The sequence below is a fragment of the Leguminivora glycinivorella genome, chromosome 7 (assembly GCF_023078275.1).
Source record: "Leguminivora glycinivorella isolate SPB_JAAS2020 chromosome 7, LegGlyc_1.1, whole genome shotgun sequence".
Lineage (NCBI taxonomy): Eukaryota > Metazoa > Arthropoda > Insecta > Lepidoptera > Tortricidae > Leguminivora > Leguminivora glycinivorella.
In genome coordinates this window covers 25,786,188-25,810,375 of record NC_062977.1, presented here as the reverse complement: position 1 = coordinate 25,810,375, position 24,188 = coordinate 25,786,188, and the positions used below count along the sequence as shown (strand labels likewise).

The following is a 24,188-nucleotide window of genomic DNA, read 5'->3' as shown; positions in this document are numbered from 1 at the left end:
CAAAATTATTGAAGTACAATATTTTAAAATCTTAAAACAAAGTATTATTAATATATTAGATATTTTTGGATTACTAATCATATATATTGTTAATTTTGGATTATATTAACTAAAGTTACTTATTTATTGAACACATTGGTATAATTTGGACTGTAAGCAGGTTTGGTCATTGACATGTCATTGACCTGTCAAGTCAGCTGTTTGTCAAATTGACATTCTGTGTTCGGAGTAGAAAACTAGAAAATTCAATTCACCAAACTAAGATAAAACCTAAATTAAAGCAATGAATACGTTTAATACCGAATTTTTTAGGGGATACAGTGTGTGTTGTTAACGTTAATTTTATTATAAGTGCTTCGTTTACCATTCTTGGACAGCCACACCATATAAAGGAAAATGTATGTATGAAGCTATTTCGTGCAATTTGCAGTTATTACTGTAGAATTGCAGTTAAGGTACTATTAAGTTCTTAATATTAGTTCCTTATTAAGATCTATTGAAGCAACATTACTTCATATTAACTATTATTACTAAGAACGAGGTTTAGAGTTCATCAGTGTTATTTATAGGTTATAAACATAAACTAGTTGTCTTATAAAATTGCAGAACACTCTTTAACATGCTGTCTTTTTATTGTAATTTAATGTATGATTGCTTGTCTTTTTTAGATTTGGTTATTTGTTGAATAGATATTATTTTGGTGTCTGGTTGCAGATGTCTGAGGACGCGGAGCAACAGGCGGAGGAGGTGGAAGTGCTGAAGTCCATCTACGAGGGCGACGACAACTTCAAGCAAGTCAACCCCACCACATACCAGTATAAGGTAGACTTCACTTCACTGCACCATCGCCTTGTATCAATCAACAAATAGAGGAAACCTATAGCCTAACCTATGGCCGATCATATTGAATGGTTTTTATACCTATCCTTGGATCTCGTCTAGAAATTAGAATAGATGCTGCCAGTGCATTATATTTTGTGTAACTGCAATAATGATGTTGACTATGTATGAATGACTTCACTGCAGTTGTAGTTTATTCATGTTCTGGTTCCCTTGTCATCCTACTCTGTGTCTGTCATGGTAGTGTTTCTCATGTTAGTCTTTAATTTTCAGTATGTTGATGGTGAGAAGTCCTTTATATTAGAAATATCATGGGGAGACACGTACCCCACAGAGAAGCCCAACTTCAATCTGGACATCTTTTATAATCAACATTTGTGAGTATATATTCCTGCATCTACTGTGTCTTATATACTAGCTGTTGGATCTCTAAATAAATATAAATAAATGATTGTAATTCCAGATTACCAGCAGTGAAGGAGAAGATCCTGTCGATAGTGAGCGAGGAGGCGGAGCAGTGGCTGGGCTGCGCGATGACGTACACGCTGTTCGAGTGCCTGAAGGAGCGCGCGGCCGAGATCCTCGCCGCCCAGACCGAGGAGGCCGTGGTCGCTCGCGTCGAGAAGATCACCATCGAGGACCAGGAGGTGAGAGTTCGCATTATTTGAAAGTTATAGTAGAAATGGTGCTAGATGTTTTCCACTGTGTCCACTTCCTTGCATTGCACTTTATTATTGGTTGAGATAAGTAACGGTAGCATTGTCCCCTTAGCCGGAGGCGCGCGTGGAGCGCAAGGAGCAGCTGACGAAGGCGCAGAAGCGGCGCGCCTGGGACCGCGCGGAGATGGGCCGCGCCGGCGAGCGCGCGCGCGGCTGGGACTGGGTCGACATCGTCAAGCATCTCTCGCAGGTCCCGCACCAGCCCACCGCGTGACACCGCCACTTCGGTAACGCTCTCAACGGAACTGTCCATTTCTCATACCTATTATAAACGGCAGAAAACTGCCGACGGTCAGTTAAGTGTTGCTTTTTGTACATGGCCGGTGACGTATAGTATTTCTTTATTAAAAATCTGGTATTTTCAAATTTAAGGCCTCTAAGGGTAGATCCGTTGAACTGATCACGAAACTGTGCACACCTTTTAGAGAAGATTTTTAAAAATTTAAACGACCGCATTTTGATGTATTCGTTCGGTGTCCTGAATTCTTTATGAAAAAGTAGCTTTATGAAATATTCTGCCTCTTATAAGTATGTATAAAACTTTCAAAATTAAATATTGTAAAGCGACTTTAAAAATTTACAATATATGCCAATTTAAAAATTAAATCTAGATCTGATCTGTATCCGTTTACAAGTGTTTGCTTCTAAAAGTGTTTGGGAGCTGCCTAACCGTATGCTGTTGATGCTGTTCAGCTTTTCTAGTATTTTCTACTGGATTTTTTGTATATTTTGTATGAAAGAGCTCCTTTACTGAACTTACTTGATGTAAAATAAAAATAATTAATGCATAATGTATATGAAATATAATTATTATTAGAAACCTGTTTTGTTATTTTACACATGTAACGTGCGCCTGTTGTCAAAACACACGCAATATGCACCTACGTGTCGATCCCGCGAGGGGATTGAAAGCAAATGAAGACGACAGAAACATCATAAGGGTGAATCCACGTAAAAATAACGTGAGTTACGAATTCATTGCGTGTTTATTTGAACTACAGCTGCAAATTAAACGATCTATGCATATATTTGGAAAGTCCTCCTCCTCCTTGCGTTATCCCGGCATTTGCCACGGCTCATGGGAGCCTGGGGTCCGCTTTGACAATATATCTGGAAAGTAACACTTGTTTAGTTTAGAGATAGATTATCACTTGAACTTGCGTCGTGAATAAATGGAACATGCGTGATGCCATAAAATCGTGATTGTCAATCGTATTGATGACTCATTTAAATCCTTGAGAATACCTTGCTTTTAATACCTAATAGTGATTCTCAGGGCCCTCAAACTGAAGTAGGAAGGTGACGAAAAATAAAGTTGAAGAGTCAGAAGTTTAAAAAATGTATAAATCATAAAGTAGCCGTAAAATAAAAGTAATACATTAAAACCGTTAGATACAAGTGGTCGGTAGTGTAGCGGCCCTCCTTGCGCAGCCCTCGCACCCTCGCACCACTCACAGCCGGTCCACTAGAGCGGGAGGTGCGCCTCGGGCTTGTCCTTGACGCAGTCCGTGTCGCGGCAGAAGCAGTCGTCCACCGCCGGCTCTGCTCAACATCACACAACACTATTATTTAACATATTACATAATAAATACAATTATATCGCAATAAAATTGATCCTAAGGAATGAAATGTTAAAATGCATCTTCATGGGTAATGAATAAGTATTTTGAAAACGGAAAGTTTTGATCATGAATTGCATAACAGTCTAAGAGACAAAATCAAAATCTAGATATTACTTTTTTTATCGCGGATTTTGATTATCATGAATTTTCGCAAAGTAACGCCTGATCCTATCGATCACGATCACTCATCCTTCAATATTGTACCATTCCAAAAAATGATAGATAAAAATGTGGTTGATTGCCACCTTCAGTCAAGTCGTCGTTGTAGTAGATGAGGATGGCGGGCACGTAGCAGTTGTCCGGGAGCAGCACCTCCGAGAAGCGGTCGCGCTCGTCGGGCACGCCGTTCTCGGCCAGCGTGCGCGCGAAGCAGAGCCGGCGGCCGCGGTAGCGCCACGAGTACGAGCCCACGTGCGTGTTGTGCCGCCGGTAGCGCTGCACGATCTCGTACATGCTCTCCTCCGAGCACACCTCCAGCGTCACCGTCGACCCTGGCGGGACACAAGTTATGGATAGGTACTACGTGGCACAGAGCCGGCTGCACGAGCCCAGGAGTGTGCTGTGATGTGAGATCGTTAGCGCTGCATTCTCAAGTAAATGGCTTCCTCGGATCACACCAGCGTCGCCGTCGAACCTCGGGGAAGAAGGATAGTAATTAAGTGTAGGTACGCGTTACAGTGCTGGTAGAGAATGTCCTCTGAAACCACCTCCTTAAACACGTCCGAAACTTGATGGAAGATGAATACTACAAAGAACTACCCACAGATAGTAAACTGCGCTCACCAGTAAGAGTATTGGTGATCCTAATAGGCCTGGTCTTGGCGGTCAGCTTCCCGACAACCAGGCTGTCGTCTAGCCACCAGGGCTTCGTGTAGGGCCGCCACTTGGTCGAGGGAACCTGCAGGAATAAGAGGGTGGCATTAGCAATTATGGTGATTGGTTTGTTATTATAACGACTTAGAATCTCCCACACTGAGTCTTGAGCGTAAGCAACTAGTCAGTGCTATGAGAAATTCTGACGATGCTCAGTTGCACCAACGTTGCGTCGATCAGGAGAAAGTTCCCTAGAAGCCGACTCTCAAATGTTAGTATGGATTGAGATCCCCTGTAGAGCTAAAGCCACTCGTCTGTCCGTCGTTTCGTCGTACCTGCGGCTCGCGCAGGCCGGGGCCGTGCGGGCGCCGCGCCGCCGCCGCGCCCGTCACCGGGTGCGTGTGCTGCACCCACTCGTCTCCGCGGAACCAGTGCGAGATGTCCTTGCCCGCGTACGCCACGATCGTCATCGCGAGCTGACGAGAGGAAAACGGAAGTAAGTAGTTAATTTTGCAACGCAATTGATGCATGATTCCTCGTGATGGTGTCCGATAATAAAATCCGCTCGATCGTAAAGTTCCTGTGTAGGTAATGTTTCGACGGGAGCGACATTATGAAACTGATGTCTGAAGGGCAAAGCTGTCCAAAAAAAGAGATAGCGGGAAAAGAAACATGATTTTTACGTTTCAACCGGACATTACGAGTAAGTACCATCGGCTTGTTGTCTGTTGCAAATTTGAATATGTGTTATTTTTGTTAAAACTCGAGTGGTCTATCTAAAGAGACATGGCACACGTACCCTCTTCTTGTCGCAGTAGGGGAAGCCGCGCTTGAAGCAGGGGCAGTACTCGACGCAGTCCTCGGCGCAGTACCAGTTCTTGATGACGCAGGAGCAGTTCTTGCGGCACGTGCACAGCCGGAACTGGTCCGCCAGCCATGCGGACAGGTCCAGCACGCGCCCGTGCAGCGACACCCAGCAGTCTTGCGCCGTGTTGTGGACCACCACCTCAACAACAAACTTTATGCTAGCCTCGTCATTCCTAAAGAACTCAATCGGTGAAAGGTTGGTTAAGTAGGGACCGGATAAGTGGGAAACCTCTGTAAATGGAACTCATACTGGGGTCTCAACGCCTTAGCATCTGTACCTGAGACAGTGAGTAAGTGGAATACTTTTATACTTAGGTGAGATAAGTTTGCAGGTATCTTGATGTCTCACTTAAGCAGGTTCCGCTGAACTCGTATTTTGCAATGGTACGGTTATCTACTAGCCTCTGGGTGAACCTGCACGTTATGAATCTACTTATACCTAATTTCTAAAGTTTACAGTTGTTATGTTTGCAGACTCCTTACCTCGGCGGGCGTGTACCATTGCTGCTTCGTGTATATCATAGTGGTCCGTCAGGTATCAATTTCAACTAGTGTAGATATCACTTTGTATTTGTATTATAATTTACAATGATAATCGACATCACAATATATTTATAAATTGGTTAGTATTGTGCGTTAGTATTGTGATTTTTTTGTCCCGATAACAGCTGTCTTATTGACGGTTTTACTACGGAGTTTGCTACGGAGTATCTGACTTTTTACAATGGAGTTTGGATAAGAAAAATCTCAACATTGGGACTTCATATAGTTACTTCATACTTAGGTTCAGATTTCTGCCTGTGCTCTACTTTAGCAGTTATAATTTATTCTACTCTAAAACATACAATTCGAAAAAGAATAAGTATAGGTATTTTTCCCATCATCATCACTTATTAACACGCTTTTATTAGGTCGTCGTGTATGTAACTATGTATGTAATGGAATCTAAGGAAGCTAATTTAACCATCTTCCAGGAGTCGTAGCGTAATGAAAATTGGCAGCTATATGTAGTTCCGATGACAATACAATAATATGGTACTGTTGAGCTGATCTGATGATGGAGTCGGAAGATATGAACTGGAACTACATGATGGAACATCGTATCATAGCCGTTTTTGGGTTTCTTAGAAAAGTCTTGTAATGAACTTTGACTACAATTAGGTTTCAAGGTCTGATGATGAAGCCGAAAGATATGAACTGGAACTACATGACGGAACATCGTATCATAGCTGTTTTTGGGTTTCTTAGAAAAGTCTTGTAATGAACTTTGACTACGATTAGGTTTCAAGGTCTGATGATGGAGCCGGAAGATATGAACTGGAACTACATGATGGCACATCGTATCATAGCTGTTTTTGGGCTTCTTAGGAAAGTCTTGTAATGAACTTTGACTACAATTAGGTTTCAAGGTCTGATGATGGAGCCGGAAGATATGAGCTGGAACTACATGATGGAACATCGTATCAGAGCTGTTTTTGGGCTTCTTAGAAAAGTCTTGTAATGAACTTTGACTACGATTAGGTTTCAAGGTCTGATGATGGAGCCGGAAGATATGAACTGGAACTACATGATGGAACATCGTATCATAGCTGTTTTTGGGCTTCTTAGAAAAGTCGTGTAATGAACTATGACTACGATTAGGTTTCAAGGTCTGATGATGGAGCCGGAAGATATGAACTGGAACTACATGATGGAACATCGTATCATAGCTGTTTTTGGGCTTCTTAGAAAAGTCTTGTAATGAACTATGACTACGATTAGGTTTCAAGGCCTGATGATGGTGCCGGAAGATAAGAACAGAAAAAAGGGGGGGGGGGGGGGGCTCGAGGGGGGAAGCATGACAGAAAGATCAACGTAGTATTTAAAATAAGTTGGGTTAGTGTTTTCTTGTGACCTTTCAGAGCAAACAAAGGGGGGCTCGGGGGGCGAAGCCCCCGCATGAAAGAAAGATCAACGTAGTATTTAAGATAAGTTGGGTTAGTGTTTTCTTGTGACCTTTAAGAGCAAACAAAGGGGGCTCGGGGGCGAAGCCCCCGCATAAAAGAAAGATTAACGTAGTATTTAAAATAAGTTGGGTTAGCGTTTTCTTGTGACCTTTCAGAGCAAACAAAGGGGGCTCGGGGGCGAAGCCCCCGCATAAAAGAAAGATCAACGTTGTATTTAAAATAAGTTGGGTTAAGGTTTTCTTGTGATCCTTAAGAGTAAAGAAAAGGGGGCTCGGGGGCGAAGCCCCCCGCATGAAAGAAAGATCAACGTAGTATTTAGAATAAGTTGGGTTAGCGTTTTCTTGTGACTTTTAAGAGCAAACAAAGGGGGGCTCGGAGGGCGAAGCCCCCCGCATGAAAGAAAGATCAACGTAGTATTTAAGATAAGTTGGGTTAGCGCTTTCTTGTGACCTTTAAGAGTAAACAAAGGGGGGCTCGGGGGGCGAAGCCCCCCGCATAAAAGAAAGATTAACGTAGTATTTAAAATAAGTTGGGTTAGCGTTTTCTTGTGACCTTTCAGAGCAAACAAAGGGGGGCTCGGGGGGCGAAGCCCCCGCATGAAAAGAAAGATCAACGTTGTATTTAAAATAAGTTGAGTTAAGGTTTTCTTGTGATCCTTAAGAGTAAAGAAAAGGGGGGCTCGGGGGCGAAGCCACCCGCATGAAAGAAAGATCAACGTAGTATTTAGAATAAGTTGGGTTAGCGTTTTCTTGTGACCTTTAAGAGAAAACAAAGGGGGCTCGGGGGGCGAAGCCCCCGCATGAAAGAAAGATCAACGTAGTATTTAAGATAAGTTGGGTTAGCGTTTTCTTGTGACCTTTAAGAGCAAACAAAGGGGGGCTCGGGGGGCGAAGCCCCCCGCATAAAAGAAAGATTAACGTAGTATTTAAAATAAGTTGGGTTAGCGTTTTCTTGTGACCTTTCAGAGCAAACAAAGGGGGGCTCGGGGGGCGAAGCCCCCCGCATAAAAGAAAGATCAACGTTGTTTTTAAAATAAGTTGGGTTAGCGTTTTCTTGTGACTTTTAAGAGCAAACAAAGGGGGGCTCGGAGGGCGAAGCCCCCCGCATGAAAGAAAGATCAACGTAGTATTTAAGATAAGTTGGGTTAGCGCTTTCTTGTGACCTTTAAGAGTAAACAAAGGGGGCTCGGGGGCGAAGCCCCCTCATAAAAGAAAGATTAACGTAGTATTTAAAATAAGTTGGGTTAGCGTTTTCTTGTGACCTTTCAGAGCAAACAAAGGGGGGGGCTCGGGGGGCGAAGCCCCCGCATGAAAAGAAAGATCAACGTTGTATTTAAAATAAGTTGGGTTAAGGTTTTCTTGTGATCCTTAAGAGTAAAGAAAAGGGGGGCTCGGGGGCGAAGCCACCCACATGAAAGAAAGATCAACGTAGTATTTAGAATAAGTTGGGTTAGCGTTTTCTTGTGACCTTTAAGAGCAAACAAAGGGGGGCTCGGGGGGCGAAGCCCCCCGCATAAAAGAAAGATTAACGTAGTATTTAAAATAAGTTGGGTTAGCGTTTTCTTGTGACCTTTCAGAGCAAACAAAGGGGGGCTCGGGGGGCGAAGCCCCCGCATAAAAGAAAGATCAACGTTGTTTTTAAAATAAGTTGGGTTAGCGTTTTCTTGTGACCTTTAAGAGCAAACAAAGGGGGCTCGGGGGCGAAGCCCCCGCATAAAATAAAGATAAACGTATTTAAAATAAGTTGGGTTAAGGTTTTCTTGTGATCCTTAAGAGTAAAGAAAAGGGGGCTCGGGGGGCGAAGCCACCCGCATGAAAGAAAGATCAAAATAGTATTTAGAATAAGTTGGGTTAACGTTTTCTTGTGACGTTTAAGAGCAAACAAAGGGGGGCTCGGGGGGCGAAGCCCCCCGCATAAAAGAAAGATCAACGTTGTATTTAAAATAAGTTGGGTTAGCGTTTTCTTGTGACCTTTAAGAGCAAACAAAGGGGGGCTCGGGGGGCGAAGCCCCCGCATGAAAAGAAAGATCAACGTTGTATTTAAAATAAGTTGGGTTAAGGTTTTCTTGTGATCCTTAAGAGTAAAGAAAAGGGGGGCTCGGGGGGCGAAGCCACCCGCATGAAAGAAAGATCAACATAGTATTTAGAATAAGTTGGGTTAACGTTTTCTTGTGACCTTTAAGAGCAAACAAAGGGGGCTCGGGGGCGAAGCCCCCGCATAAAAGAAAGATCAACGTTGTATTTAAAATAAGTTGGGTTAGCGTTTTCTTGTGACCTTTAAGAGCAAACAAAGGGGGCTCGGGGGCGAAGCCCCCGCATGAAAAGAAAGATCAACGTTGTATTTAAAATAAGTTGGGTTAGCGTTTTCTTGTGACCTTTCAGAGCAAACGAAGGGGGGCTCGGGGGCGAAGCCCCCGCATAAAAGAAAGATCAACGTTGTTTTTAAAATAAGTTGGGTTAGCGTTTTCTTGTGACCTTTAAGAGCAAACAAAGGGGGCTCGTGGGGCGAAGCCCCCCGCATAAAAGAAAGATAAACGTTGTATTTAAAATAAGTTGGGTTAAGGTTTTCTTGTGATCCTTAAGAGTAAAGAAAAGGGGGGCTCGGGGGGTGAAGCCACCCGCATGAAAAAAGATCAACATAGTATTTAGAATAAGTTGGGTTAGCGTTTTCTTGTGAGCTTTAAGAGCAAACAAAGGGGGGCTCGGGGGGCGAAGCCCCCGCATGAAAGAAAGATCAATGTAGTATTTAAGATAAGTTGGGTTAGCGTTTTCTTGTGACCTTTAAGAGCTAACAAAGGGGGCTCGGGGGCGAAGCCCCCCGCATAAAAGAAAGATTAACGTAGTATTTAAAATAAGTTGGGTTAGCGTTTTCTTGTGGCCTTGCAGAGCAAACAAAGGGGGCTCGGGGGCGAAGCCCCCGCATAAAAGAAAGATCAACGTTGTATTTAAAATTAGTTGGGTTAAGGTTTTCTTGTGATCCTTAAGAGTAAATAAAAGGGGGCTCGGGGGCGAAGCCCTCCGCTTGAAAGAAAGATCAACGTAGTATTTAGAATAAGTTGGGTTAGCGATTTCTTGTGACCTTTAAGAGCAAACAAAGGGGGCTCGGGGGCGAAGCCCCCGCATAAAAGAAACATCAACGTTGTATTTAAAATAAGTTGGGTTAGGGTTTTCTTGTTACCCTTAAGAGTAACGAAAAGGGGGGCTCGGGGGCGAAGCCCCCGCATAAAAGAAAGATTAACGTAGTATTTAAAATAAGTTGGGTTAGCGTTTTCTTGTGACCTTTAAGAGCAAACAAAGGGGGCTCGGGGGCGAAGCCCCGCATGAAAGAAAGATCAACGTTGTATTTAAAATAAGTTGTTTTAGGGTTTTCTTGTGACCCTTAAGAGTAACGAAAAGGGGGCTCGGGGGCGAAGCCTCCCGCATAAAAGAAAGATTAACGTAGTATTTAAAATAAGTTGGGTTGGGGTTTTCTTGTGACCCTTAAGAGTAATGAAAAGGGGGCTCGGGGGGCGAAGCCCCCCCGCATAAAAGAAAGATCAACGTAGTAATTAAAATAAGTTGGGTTAGCGTTTTCTTGTGACCTTTAAGAGCAAACAAAGGGGGGCTCGGGGGGCGAAGCCCCCCGCATGAAAGAAAGATCAACGTAGTATTTAAGATAAGTTGGGTTAGCGTTTTCTTGTGACCTTTAAGAGCAAACAAAGGGGGGCTCGGGGGGCGAAGCGCATAAAAGAAAGATAAACGTTGTATTTAAAATAAGTTGGGTTAGGGTTTTCTTGTTACCCTTAAGAGTAACGAAAAGGGGGCTCGGGGGCGAAGCCCCCGCATAAAAGAAAGATTAACGTAGTATTTAAAATCTCCTGGATGAGATCTTCTGGGGCACTTCTGGATGAGATTAGCCCAGGACCGGGATATGTGGCGTACACGAAGGGAGGCCTATGCTCAGCAGTGGGCGATTAATGGCTGAAATGATGATGATGATGAGTATTTAAAATAAGTTGGGTTAGCGTTTTCTTGTGACCTTTAAGAGCAAACAAAGGGGGCTCGGGAAAAAAGAAATACTTAAATTTTGTTTGAATTAGTTGAAATGTGACAATATTTTCTAATCGAGTCAAACAAAATCCCACTAGCTGAGAGCTTCAAAACAATGTATGGCGAAAGTATGTCTCTCTAATGTCTTCTAAAAGTCCGCGATGGCACAATATTGTCTATCTTTTACGGATAACTTACTAGGTATAAACATTTTTATGATAATACCGTAATAAGAAGGTAGCCGCTAGTTATTATTAAGTAGCAATTAGCAATAAGTACACGTTAAGCCACAAATGGCATGTAAAATCCGCCTACTTGAAATAAATTTATGTATAAATGTTAAAAGTATTTCATTATTAATGACTAAAAAGTATAAAATAAATTAATAGTTTAAAAAACACTATAAAACACGCTTTTATAAATGCACGTAAAAGCCAAAAATAAATTATGGATCGTTCAAGTTGTCTCTATTTGTGAGCTGAAGTTTAAAAACTATGTGCTTTTAATTATAATATTTTATTGTAAAAGCGTGGGGCGCTGGAACAGGAAAGAATTTCTTGTAAACAAATACTAATCCGAACTTCCTGGCGAATGAAGTTGCATAAGAACATAACGTTTACATATGCCGCCTAAGGGTTACCAAAGAGAACCAAAGATATCTCGTCCACGAACAAGAACTCTGCATCCTTTCACTGTAGACACTTTCCCCTTTTGTACTTTGATTAGAGATTATACTTTGAGTGTCGGTGACTGTCGACTCTCCTCGCTACTAGCGCATATTTTGTCTGAGTTCGACAAACTGGTACCTACTTTGAACACTGACTTTTAATTGATTTGACTGTTTAATGTAGAACCTACTAGTCATGCTGCAACTCCAGTTAGCGCGTCAATCTGTGTAACCTCCTTCCCGTAACATAGCATAATTTGATTTATCAGCAAGTTATACAAAAAGTCTTTCCTGTTCCAGCGCCCCACGCTTTTACAATAAAATATTATAATTAAAAGCACATAGTTTTTAAACTTCAGCTCACAAATAGAGACAACTTGAACGATCCATAATTTATTTTTGGCTTTTACGTGCATTTATAAAAGCGTGTTTTATAGTGTTTTTTAAACTATTAATTTATTTTTATATGTAAGTCATATGTTAGTGCTCTATGGTACACTGTACTTAATGATAAAGTCATGTCGCATGTCATTGAACTCATTGACGACGAAGCTATGATGGCATGCGTGGTTTGAAAATTGTTTTCTGCAATCAAAATCTCCGCAAAGTAGAACCTAATTCCGCTCCGCAAAGTAAAACAGTAAAAGGAGGTAAGAGTTATTTTATATCTACGACTAAAAGGGCAAACAATTAACATGTTACTATATTATAGGTACAACAGACGCTCAAAGACTACACAAGTACACATTACTTACTCATCGCCGCGGGTTTAATTAGGGTCTGAACTCTCTTAAAACCAAACAATGTGCAAATGATTGTAAACACATTCACCAGAATAAAATCAGAATTGAGCAGGTCATACTTAATAGCTCGTTACCGCATTCCTGCTGATTCACAGTAGGAAATTAAATGCCAGTGATTTCTGATTAAAAAGTATAAAACACTGGTCTAGAAAGTGCACGCATGGCATTAACCTTTATGATATGCATGCAGGCGGCGGCGGCGCGGCGGCGAGCGATAGATCAGGTGGTTGTCGAGTGGCTCCGTCACGGTCCGGGGGCTCCTCACTGCTGCCGGTGCCGGGGCAGCGAAGCCTTTCTTCAATACGACAAGGTGCTATACATCGCAGGTTCCTATACCATAAAGGGATTGTTTTTTAGGGTTCCGTACCTCAAAAGGAAAAAACGGAACCCTTATAGGATCACTTTGTTGTCCGTCTGTCCGTCCGTCCGTCTGTCAAGACCCTTTTTCTCAGGAACGCGTGGAGGTATGAAGCTGAAATTTATATCAATTACTCAGGTCTACTGTCCCTTGAAGCTGTCTAAGCCAACGCAATCAAAAGATACAGCCGTTTATGCCGCAAATTTTCGACACTTGCAAGGGAATCAAAACCTACAGGGTGCTTCCCGTGAACTCAGAATCTTGAAATTTGGTACGAAGCAACGTCTTATAGCATAGATAAAGGAAAAATTACGAAAACCATAAATTTTTAGTTACATCACATAATATATATTTTTTTAATAATTTTAACCTTACTACCCATTTCCTCATAAACGCGTAGAGGTATTAAATTGAAATTCATACCAAATACTCAGGTCTATAATACCTTTAAGCTGTAACAAAATCAAACTTCTATGTCAACGCAATCAAAAGAAACAGCAATTTAAGCTGCATATTTTGAAACTCGCAAGTAGGTACTCGCAAGGGAATCAAAACCTAAAGGGTACTTCCAGTCGACCTAGAATCTTGAAATTTGGCATGAAGCAACGTTTTATAGCACACATAAAGGAAAAATTCCGAAAACCTTAGGTTTGTACGGAACCCTCGGTGCGCGAGTCCGACTCGCACTTGGCCGGTTTTTTTTTTAAATCACGTCTTCGTATTGATAGACAATTTGATAGTGCAGTCGCTTGCAGACTGATTAGCCCGAGCATTTCTTTGTTTCAATGACGGCAATATGCATCAATTGTTAAGATCAGGTCTCAGTTTGCATCACTTTTGTTAATATGGACTTAAAAGCCCAGAGCCGCCAGATCTTTCACATTTTCTGCAGGATTAAGCATATGGGATAACATAATGGCAGCGGAAATGGTCTGGCATTGGCAATGATGATTTTCATCACATGTTTTAATCCTTTAGATAATTAGGAAGGTCTAGCGAGTGGCGCTGGCGGCTCTGGCCCTTGCTCTAATAGCACCAGAGTTTAAGTGGGTGCGTTTAGTTAGGTAATAAGTAACTAATAATTTTGACCCCTTTTGCAAGGAGAACCCTAAAGAATTTGCACACACGGTAATAAAAGTCTCAATCACAAATTACAAATCCCTCACGCTATATCCCGTTCCGCCGCTGAGCGAAGGGCTTTTTGCGCGCGGGCGCGTGTCCTGACGAGCCTGACATATCGCCTGGAAACCGTTTTTATGAATATTGATGGCGTTCTATTATGTGATAATTGATTTACAGAAGCTAACGAGAATTTCAATATTATAATTAGCGTGTTACTACGCGCTACGCATATGCTGTGCGGTAGCGAACGATTGTATGAAAGAACTGGAATAATTATGTAGGCGATAGGGGAAAATATACCCTTGCAATGGGTGCGTTGTATCATTTCCGGGCATCCCTTTTTTTATTGATGAACTACAAATAATGGAGAAATGGCATGAACCTAAGGTTTTATTACTTACTAGCTTTTGCCCGCGGCTTCGCTCGCGTTAGAAAGAGACAAAAAGTAGCCTATGTCACTCTCCATCCCTTCAACTATCTCCACTTAAAAAATCACGACAATTCGTCGCTCCGTTTTGCCGTGAAGGACGGACAAACAAACAGACACACACACTTTCCCTTTTATAATATTAGTACCTATGGATTTGTTGTAAGTATTTCCGTTTAAACTCTCGGGTCTTTCGAGCCTGGCCCCGTAGCCGAATGGCATTTCTCCGACGCCAAACGAAAGCGATACGCCGTTGGCTCTGTCGCGCCAATACGCAAGCGCGATAGAGATAGATATCTACTAGCGCTTCGTTTCGTGAGCGTTTCGTGAGCGATTGTGCCATTCGGCTAGCCACCCTGGTCATTTAGGCACACGTGGGGTGTTTGATCCACCACGTAGAGGCCGTTTGGAGACATTCTTTTTATTCATTATTGAATTTTTCAACACATAGTAACTAAAACTAAAATTTCTTCAACCATGACATGACTTCAACTACTCTGTTCCATCTGGTATCGGTTTCTTATTAGGGCTGATTGAACCCAGCCGTGTATTATATTGGTTCCTGTTCCTGTACTGCTGGTTGTGTATCGCTGACGTATTAGGTATAAACCGAATGTTCCCCAATACATCAGCAACAGGTCAGCAGGTGTTAGGTAACATACCTACCTACCAAGTCGTGAGAACCCATTCGGAACGAATTATTTTCTTTCTCCCCAACCACATTAATCTTCTAATCAAAACCGGCCAAGTGCGAGTTGTACTCGCGTTGTAAGGGTTCCGTACACTACAAGAAGGGCTTAAGCGCCTCCTTTTTAGTAGGAACTTAAGTAATTTTTGCGAATAATCGATATTTTGAACAAAACTAAACAGAAATGAGTTTATATGTAATATTCAAACGCGCTCACACGATTTCAAGAGATTTGGTAACTCCTTGCAGCGGCAGTGAGTGAAATTCGTAATTTTTATTTTTGAAATACTTATAAAAAGCTCTTTCATTTGATATGTAACACAATATAATTCTAAAAACTTTGATTTTTAATTTTCACTTTTACCCCCCCAAAGTGCCCCCTATATATGAATTTTCTTAATTTAAATTACATGTCCGTCTTTGGGTCACAGGTTTACATATGTGTGCCAAATTTCAAGTTAATCGGTTCGGTAGTTTCGGAGAAAATTGGCTGTGACAGACGGACAGACAGACACACGAGTGATCCTATAAGGGTTCCGTTTTTCCTTTTTGAGGTAGGTACCACGGAACCCTAAAAAGACCATAACTCCACCATTTGAAGACAGCCACGCGCTTATTTACCTGCATAGAGTGCGTAATCTAAAAGAGTGTAAGGGTGTAATGTTAGCGAGAGGTTTGGACGTTTTGGTGTGAGGAAGGAGAGCTCGGGCCATAAGGTCCGCCGGCCGCCGCCCGCGCTCGGGCTCGGCGGCGGCGAAGCGCGCTTCCTGTGACCCGGAGTACGAGGATTCCATAAGCCATCAACCCTAAGTATGAAGTGCTCGACTCCCGTGCTAATACAATACAATACAATACAATACAAATACTCTTTATTGCACACCTCAATACACGAAACAACATAGCAAGTATAAACAACAACCCCTAACCCCTAATACCTTTGTGCAGTCGACTAAAAAGAGACGTAGGTATCCACTTTTCATCATATTGCATTGTAATAAGGTGAAAAAGTGGATACATCTCTTTGTAGTCGACTGCGCATTGATATAGCATCAGAGCTTGAGACCATGAGACTACGTACAGATATCTTACCGATGGTTTCCAGAGCGTTCGATTCAGAAGGAATTAGTAGGAAAAAACTATATTGGTATAATGTGGGTATTGTTGTTCTGTAAGTCTGAGGTACTTTTTGAACTTTTTTATGCAGTAGATGCTTTGATAAAAAAATCGAATGCTTGATTTTTGCGTGTATGATCTCAGGGATTTTAATTTGTGATGGATTTTATTCTTCTTTTTTGTTGTCACTACACTTAGCTATCGAGACGATGTACTTTAATGTAGAATTCTAATTTCAGAAGCAAGTAACATACATTTTATAATGATGTTGATGAATCACGAACTCTTGACTTCTTTGTGTTTAATCTGCCAGATCGCTATACGCTAATACTTGTCCAAGAGTATTAGGTGTAGGTAGATGATCGGTCCAAAATATACATAATTGTTTAATCGAGAAATATGCATGTCTAATGTCTATTTCCAGTGCATGGTCATCCAGCACATGGAAAAGCCGGGTAAGCTCGCGCCCGCCTCGTTTTCCCATGCACCTGCACCGCACACTGCGCGTGCGCTGCACCCGCGCATTAGTCCCCGTACCGAGTGTCCAATAGAAACTACGCCCATTACCATACTCCATTCTCATTTCTCGTAATTGCGAGTACTTGCCCCACGCGAAATTGTTATTTCCATCTACTTATTTGCGGCGCCTGAAGCGGGACCACCGCGCATGCGCGAACACTATAATGCCACTTGTTGCCCCAAATTATAAGCACACCAACTTAACTTTGCGGCCAGCCGCGGCGCCCTCGTCGGCAAACTCCAGCTAACTTATATCAAGCGACAATTATGGTTTAATTTGGTCGCCGGTAAAGTAAAGCTAGTCGCTGTAATAACCGCAACCCCATGCTGAGTTGTAATAAAAATAACGCCCGTCTCGCTCGGCGGCCATTTTTGTTTTGTCCATAGAGTAAGGAGTGACGCGCCGCGAGTGACGTAAGAAAGCGCGGGAAATATTTGGCGCGAGTTTTTCTTTTTGTGTTTTGGAACTTTTAGTGATGCTCGACTATAGTTTTGGACTATCGAACGACAAGGTGTTTGTGTCATGTGTTGATTGTTCTTATAGAGTAAGTGACACTTTTATTTAATACAATTGGCAAATCGTTTTAATTTTGAAAAGACAGCCCAGAAATGTTGATGAGATTATATTAACTACCTTAATGAAAATACGTCATTTCCAGTCTACACTGTTTCTCGGCTACTTTTGATACCTAGATAAATCTGCCAGTACTACAAATATACCTACCACCTATGTACGGTACGCATCACTCAACCTCAGTAATTATTTATTTGTCCTTAGTTTTCTAGGCGTGTTACAGGAAAATATAAAAAGTATTTCCAGCTTTTAGCCAAAATTGTGCGGCGAGGAGAGTCCCACCCAGTCGTGAGGTCATGACTTCAGCCACGTCGGCATTATCGGCAAACACTGGCGCGTGGCTTCCTGTCGCACCCTCGCTGCTCCCCCAACCACACTCAATAGTCAATAGTGTCAATACATTAGGGCTCACTTTGTTTACCTCAAGTCAAATTATCACCCCATAAACCCACGCTATCTACTCCTATCCTGATACATCTATATTGACGAAATAACGATCAATCGAAATAACAATGGAAAATATTAACAGGATCGTTTTTGTATGTGCAAGAAACGCCCGGAATAAATAATATTATCTAAAACAATTTTATTCGTAGATAGATGCTAGACTCATATCATATGAGCGTTCAGTTTATTGCACGCTTCGTTAATAAACATATATAGTTACACCTGTAGTGTAGGTATTTATTTAGTTATTTAATCTTTATTGTACACAAAGAAAGAAAAACTTATAGTACAAAAGGCGGACTTAATGCCAGACAGCATTCTCTACCACTCAACATTTAGGCAAAGCAGAGATATTGTGGGCGGTGATGTTACTAAAACTTTAGGTACATAGTTACCTACATAAGAAGTTACATAATAAATATACATAAACCTAAATAAATATTTCCAAAAATACATACATATATAAAAACATGGACCCGGGTATGTCCTTAAACTACGTCCAAAAAGAGAGGTAGGGCCTAGCGTAATGCCATCACGCTCGAATCAGGAGCAGCCCAACTGGGGGAATACCTCCACCTTACAGAATACCACAGCCATAATAGCACTGCTGCCTACCCTGTAGGTATGTAGTGTTGTGTTCCTGTTGGTGAGTAAGGTTCCCAGTGCTCCACCCCCACCCCCCCAATCATGATGATTGCGCAGTTCAAGAGGCTACCCCAGGAGGGTACCAGCAGTGCTGGAGAATCCCTCACTGGGCTTCCACGCTCAGGTCGCATTATGCCTGAGAGTGGACGCCGAGGCTGCCCCACATCGTACTCTGGGGGGGGCAAAACCGCGCTCACTCATCTGCCATCTACCCGAGGTAAGAGCAGTACTGCTTCGGCACCCCCTACCATGTTGTCCGTGGACTTCTGCAACATTAGGGGCTTACATTCCAACCTTAATGCTGTCCATCAGCACCTCGAGACAGCAAAGCCGGCCTTGCTCTTTCTGACCGAGACGCAGATATCGTCTCCAGCCGACACATCCTACCTGTCCTATCCTGGATACGGACTGGAACACACTTTCGTGCCTAGAGCTGGGGTGTGTGTGTACGTTAGAGACGATATCAGCTCTCGCCGCCTCAGGAATCTTGAAGGTAAGGACCTCTCCACCCTATGGCTACGTATAGACTGCGATGACCATCCCCGCGTCTATTCGTGCCTATATAGGTCCCACAGCGGTGATGCCGAAACTGACCGACTCATTGAGCACACTCAAACGGCTGCAGACTCTGTGCAGCAGCAGATCCCATCCGCTGAGATCATTGTGCTCGGTGATTTTAATGCCCACAATGCCGAATGGCTCGGCTCTAATAAGACCGATCATGCGGGCAGATCTGTTTTTGACTTTGCTCTGGCATACGGCCTAACACAACTGGTTACTACGCCTACGCGAATCCCAGATGTGGAAGGACAGGAACCTTCCCTGTTGGACCTTCTGCTGACTTCTCATCCGACAGATTACGGTGTATCCGTTGAAGCCCCGCTGGGGTCATCGGATCACTGCTTGATTCGGAGCACGGTTCCGCTCGCGTGCACGCCGCGTCAGCGAGTTGCATGTACACGCCGTGTGTGGCACTATAGGTCAGCAGACTGGGATGGGATGCGGTCCTTCTTTGCGTCCTACCCCTGGAGGCAAGTTTGCTTCTCGCCGGATGATCCCGATGTCGTCGCTGATTCTGTTGCTGACGTGGTGCTGCAGGGAATGGAGCTTTTCATTCCATCTTCTGTAGTCCCTGTTGGTGGTAAATCGCAACCCTGGTTCAGTCGTCTCTGTAAAGAGGCCTCGCGTTGGAAAAACGAGTGCTACCGAGCCTGGGTTAATGCGGCGGCAGTACGGGATGAAAATACCAGCGCACTAAAAAAGGAGTTTAACTTCGCCTCCAGGAGTTCGGGCACTCGTGCGTTCTGGTCTCTCGCCAAAGCTATCCAGGGGAATTTCTGCACGCCATCTTTTCCACCCCTGCACATGGGAAGTGATTCATGGGCCCACGACGCAAAAGATAAAGCCGACCTTCTGGGCAAACTCTTTGCGTCCAACTCTACTTTGGATGACGGGGGAAACGCGCCGCCGACTATACCGCGGTGCGAGAGCTATATGCCGGATGTCCGGTTCAACCAAAGCTCAGTGCGTAAAGCACTTCGTTCCCTCGACACTCATAAGTCGAGTGGGCCCGATGGAATCCCTGCCATTGTGCTAAAAACTTGTGCTCCTGAGTTGGCTCCGGTCTTAACGCGTCTCTTTCGGCTCTCTTACTCTTCCGGCGTAGTCCCGGCTTCTTGGAAGTCAGCTTTGGTGCACCCGATCCCTAAAAAAGGCGACCGCTCAAATCCGTCCAACTATAGGCCAATAGCTATAACTTCCCTCTTCTCGAAGATAATGGAATCCATCATCAACTGCCAGCTCTTACGGTACCTAGAGGATCACCAGCTGCTTAGTGACCAACAATATGGTTTCCGTAGAGGCCGCTCGGCTGGTGATCTTCTAGTTAACCTGACACATCGTTGGGCACAGGCAATCGAGATGAAGGGTGAGGCATTGGCCGTTAGTTTGGACATCGCGAAAGCGTTTGATCGCGTTTGGCATAAAGCACTTCTTTCGAAGTTACCATCCTACGGGCTTCCCGAGAGATTATGTGTTTGGGTGGGTAGCTTCGGCAGACAGAAGCATAAAGGTCTTAGTTGACGGTAAATGCTCTGACTCCATGCCTGTGAATGCTGGTGTTCCCCAAGGCTGTGTGCTATCACCTACGCTATTCCTCTTGCATATCAATGACATGCTGCAAACCAGCGGCATTCATTGTTATGCGGATGATAGTACGGTTGATGCTACTTACACCGGCCGCACCAATATCTCTCGGGAAAACGTCATCGAGAGCCGGAACAAACTTGTGTCTGAAATTGAGACTTCCTTGAAAGAAGTCTCTGAATGGGGTCGACTTAACTTAGTCCGATTTAACCCTACCAAGACACAGGTTTGCGCGTTTACCGCAAAAAAGTTAGAGTTTGTCGCATCACCCTTTTTTGAGAGCACTCCCTCACTGCCACAGCCAGTATAGGAATTCTAGGCGTTGACATTTCGAGTGCAGTCCAGTTTCGCGGTCATTTAGAAGGTAAGGCCAAACTGGCCTCAAAAAAGCTGGGTGTGCTCAATAGATCGAGACAGTATTTCACTCCAGCCCACCGCCTTCAGCTCTATAAGGCGCAGGTTCGCCCACACATGGAGTACTGTTCTCATCTATGGGCAGGGGCACCTCAGTACCAGCTTCTCCCTCTGGACCGCATCCAACGACGAGCGACTCGAATTGTCAACTGCCAGCATATCTCCGATCGGCTTGACCCCTTGGCGCTGCGTAGAGATGTGGCCTCGCTCTGCATTTTCTATCGCATGTATAACGGGGAGTGCTCCGAGGAATTGTTCGGATTAATCCCTACCGCTTCTTTCCGCCATCGCCCTACGCGACAACATTTCCATCGTCATCATCTAGATGGCTGGCAGTCCTCAACTGTGCGTTTCTCCAGAAACTTCCTGCCCCGCACAGCTAAACTGTGGAATGAATTGTCGCCTGCGGTATTTCCGGACCGATACGACCTTCAAATCTTCAAGAAAAGAGCGTACACCCATCTTAAAGGCCGGCAACGCACCTCCAACACCTCTGGTGTTTCGGGTGTCCATGGGCGGCGGTGATCGCTTACCATCAGGCGACCTGTCTGCTCGTTTGCCTCCTATCCCATAAAAAAAAAAAAAAAAAACAACTAGGAATCCTTAATTCTGCTAGCAAAGAAAGAACGTACTTACAGATTTCTTAAAAGCGAACTTATTTGGAGCATTTTTAATATGTAGTGGAAGGCCGTATTGGTTATTGGTATTGCTTAGTAGCTAATCGAGAATTTAAACATACTCGACGGAATTTCATAATATGCCTAGAACTTTATGATATGCATTTACGAGTAGGTGCTGGATTTCGTACGAGCACGGGGATGAAGCCGAAGCCACGCCGCTCCGTGTTCGTCCTCGTCCGTCAAGTTGTCACCAGCCCCGGCCTTCGTTCACGCGTCACCGATCCTGCTCCACGTAATTAGAATAAACCGCCGCCTCAGCTCCATCGCATTGTGTCTCCAAACCGAATCGGAACAATAGACACACGCTCATCGAACTCTATTGTCTATGGCGGTCAAAAACAACCGCATCCGCTCAATACGGGCTGATTTAAAAAAAAAGCAATGCCGTGAACTTGACCGTTTGGTAATCACCTTGGGAAAGTATTGTGCAACAGGGAATCATTACATAGTACATACCCATATTTGTTTCTTCCATGAGGCTTACTCGTATTGAACAACTGAACTGTATATACTTATACTAACTTTTACGACTAACTTTAATATGAATTTATAATTCAAAATGTTTTGCTTCCAGGTTTGATGACATAATGGCCACATTGCCCATTTACGTTTCGCTGAGCAGGTACGTGAACTTATCAATATTTTGATCAGTTTGATCGTACACATACTATGTAATATAAAGTAGGCGAAAACACTCAGTCATCAGCACGTTGTTAGTTAAACGTTAGTGTACAGTCGATTATAAAGAGATGTATCCATTTTTTCACCTTATTACAATGCAATAAGGTGAAAAAGTGTATACATCTCTTTGTAGTCGACCGTACATCAGCCAAAAAAATGGTTTACCACTTTTCGACCTTATGTGTTTCAAATAGAGTCGAAAGGTGGTACTCGATTAGTCACTAATCGAGTGTCAGCGGGTCGTCACCCCGCCCCGCCCAGAATTTCCCAAAATACAAGCATCTGAAAGTGCTAATATCCATCAAAATATAAGTTTAACAGCTTTTTAACTGCCTCCAGCCCCGTCCTACGCGCAGCCATCACACGTGTCTTCTACATTTATACCTAATTGCCCCCCAATCATGAAAGAGCATAGAGAACCGTTTTTTCTGTAGGAATCTGCCCTTTCATCCCGAGACAACTGTAATTAAAGCAGTTTACGAGGTGGATGCAGCGTTACGAAGTTTATTTACGACTCACTTTTATATCCGAAAGTTATGAAAATGCGGTTGAGTGGTCTACTTTATGCGCGTAGCTACGCGGAGACATGATAGTAAAAATAAGATACCTACGCCGCTAAGATTCGGTGAGTATTCGGTGGTATTCGGTATTCGGCCACATACATTCATACATCAGTACGTTAAAATACAAATTACTGTGCACCAGAAATATTAGGTGAGCCATATAATACGGGACAGACAAGGCCCATACAAAAAAGCGTACCCCTGAAATGTATGGGCCTTTTAGGCTTAAAACTAGATGGCTCTGTTCGCAGCCTGGAAGTGGCCGAAATCATATTTTCCCGAAATATTTTTGCGTGTTTTTATTTATAAGAAACAAATGACATGCTTCTTTATTTTGATATCGTGATATCACGTCAATACACATTTTGAAAAAAATAAAGTAGGCATCATCGTAGTTATGATAGTATTTAATAGATGGCGCTAAAACATGAGGTACGATTCTTAGTATGGAGACTGTAAATCCATACTAATATTATAAATGGGAAATTGTGTGTGTCTGTTTGTTTGTCCGTCCTTCTCGGCAAAACGGAGCTACGGATTGACGTGATTTTTTAAGTGGAGATAATTGAAGGGATGGAGAGTGACATAGGCTACTTTTTGTCTCTTTCTAACGCGATCGACGCCGCGGGCAAAAGCTAGTTCTATATAAATAATCCGTGGGGTAGGTTAAAGTTTTGCTAAACCATATTAACAACCTACGAGGTAGCGTGAGAGTAACAAGACTACAATGATATTAACTTCATAAATTGTTTTCTTTATAAGGCCACCAGTTTTCTAAAATGATGCCTAATACACATTACACAAGCATTACAAGTATTGTATATCCAATTACCGAATATTCGGCGGCGGCGGCTTCGGTAATCCAGTATTCGGCCAGAACCACTATCCCTGGCATCTCTTAGTGAGACCATCTCTAGTGGCAATGGCATAAATCATGTTTGACGATGCTCGCCGTGATCGTTTCCGACGTTTACAGACTAGAGGCGACAAAAAAAAGCGTGTTACAAAACACGGAGAAACTAAAAAGCCAAAAATAATAAACCTTCGAATTCAGATTTCTTATCGGATTGCAATAATCTAAACATCCAAATTATAAACAAATCAATTATTTTTGTAGTCGGTACCAGACCTGTTCGTCGCCTTGCTATTTCCTGTTTGCCCTACCCTACCATACGCAGGCTGGTCCCGACTCCAAAAATAATTGATTTGTTTATAATTTGGATGTTTAGATTATTGCAATCCGATAAGAAATCTGAATTCGAAGGTTTATTATTTTTGGCTTTTTAGTTTCTCCGTGTTTTGTAACACGCTTTTTTTTGAAGGCGGTTTTATTTTTTGTTAAAAAGTTAATTTATTTGTTGATTTTTAGTGGTTCCTAGTGATATTATATGTATCAGTCCGAATATATGTACAGTAGTGAAAGAATTGTCCTTTAACTCCTAACCATTGAGGAGTTGACCTTCCATCATCAGCTCAGCCACATAAAATTATTACCATCAGGCGCAAA

The 24,188-nt window shown here is 43.0% G+C and overlaps 2 protein-coding genes across 4 annotated transcripts; one reads left to right on the top strand and one right to left on the bottom strand.

Annotated features, from left to right (window-relative positions):
* Positions 1 to 209: 209 nt before the first annotated feature.
* LOC125227876 (RWD domain-containing protein 4) lies at positions 210 to 2,377 on the top strand. Its single transcript, XM_048132254.1, has 5 exons — positions 210 to 398; positions 715 to 822; positions 1,114 to 1,217; positions 1,304 to 1,487; positions 1,612 to 2,377. The coding sequence occupies exons 2-5, from the start codon at positions 715 to 717 to the stop codon at positions 1,771 to 1,773; spliced, it is 558 nt and encodes a 185-aa protein (XP_047988211.1). The 5' UTR covers positions 210 to 398; the 3' UTR covers positions 1,774 to 2,377.
* A 92-nt stretch (positions 2,378 to 2,469) lies between these two features.
* Positions 2,470 to 5,505, bottom strand: LOC125227875 (cytochrome b5 domain-containing protein 1). 3 transcript variants are annotated; one of them, XR_007177231.1, is made up of 7 exons: positions 5,345 to 5,505; positions 4,794 to 5,000; positions 4,330 to 4,470; positions 3,965 to 4,079; positions 3,427 to 3,672; positions 2,938 to 3,101; positions 2,470 to 2,669 (listed from the first exon to the last, which is right to left on the bottom strand). XR_007177231.1 is itself a non-coding variant. In XM_048132252.1 (6 exons), exons 1-6 carry the CDS (start codon positions 5,381 to 5,383, stop codon positions 3,025 to 3,027), a joined length of 825 nt encoding a protein of 274 aa, XP_047988209.1. In that variant the 5' UTR covers positions 5,384 to 5,505; the 3' UTR covers positions 2,883 to 3,024. The 3 variants fall into 3 exon arrangements, 1 of the variants encoding a protein (XP_047988209.1); XR_007177232.1 differs by having other exon boundaries at positions 2,956 to 3,101; XM_048132252.1 differs by lacking the exon at positions 2,470 to 2,669 and having other exon boundaries at positions 2,883 to 3,101.
* Positions 5,506 to 24,188: the final 18,683 nt, after the last annotated feature.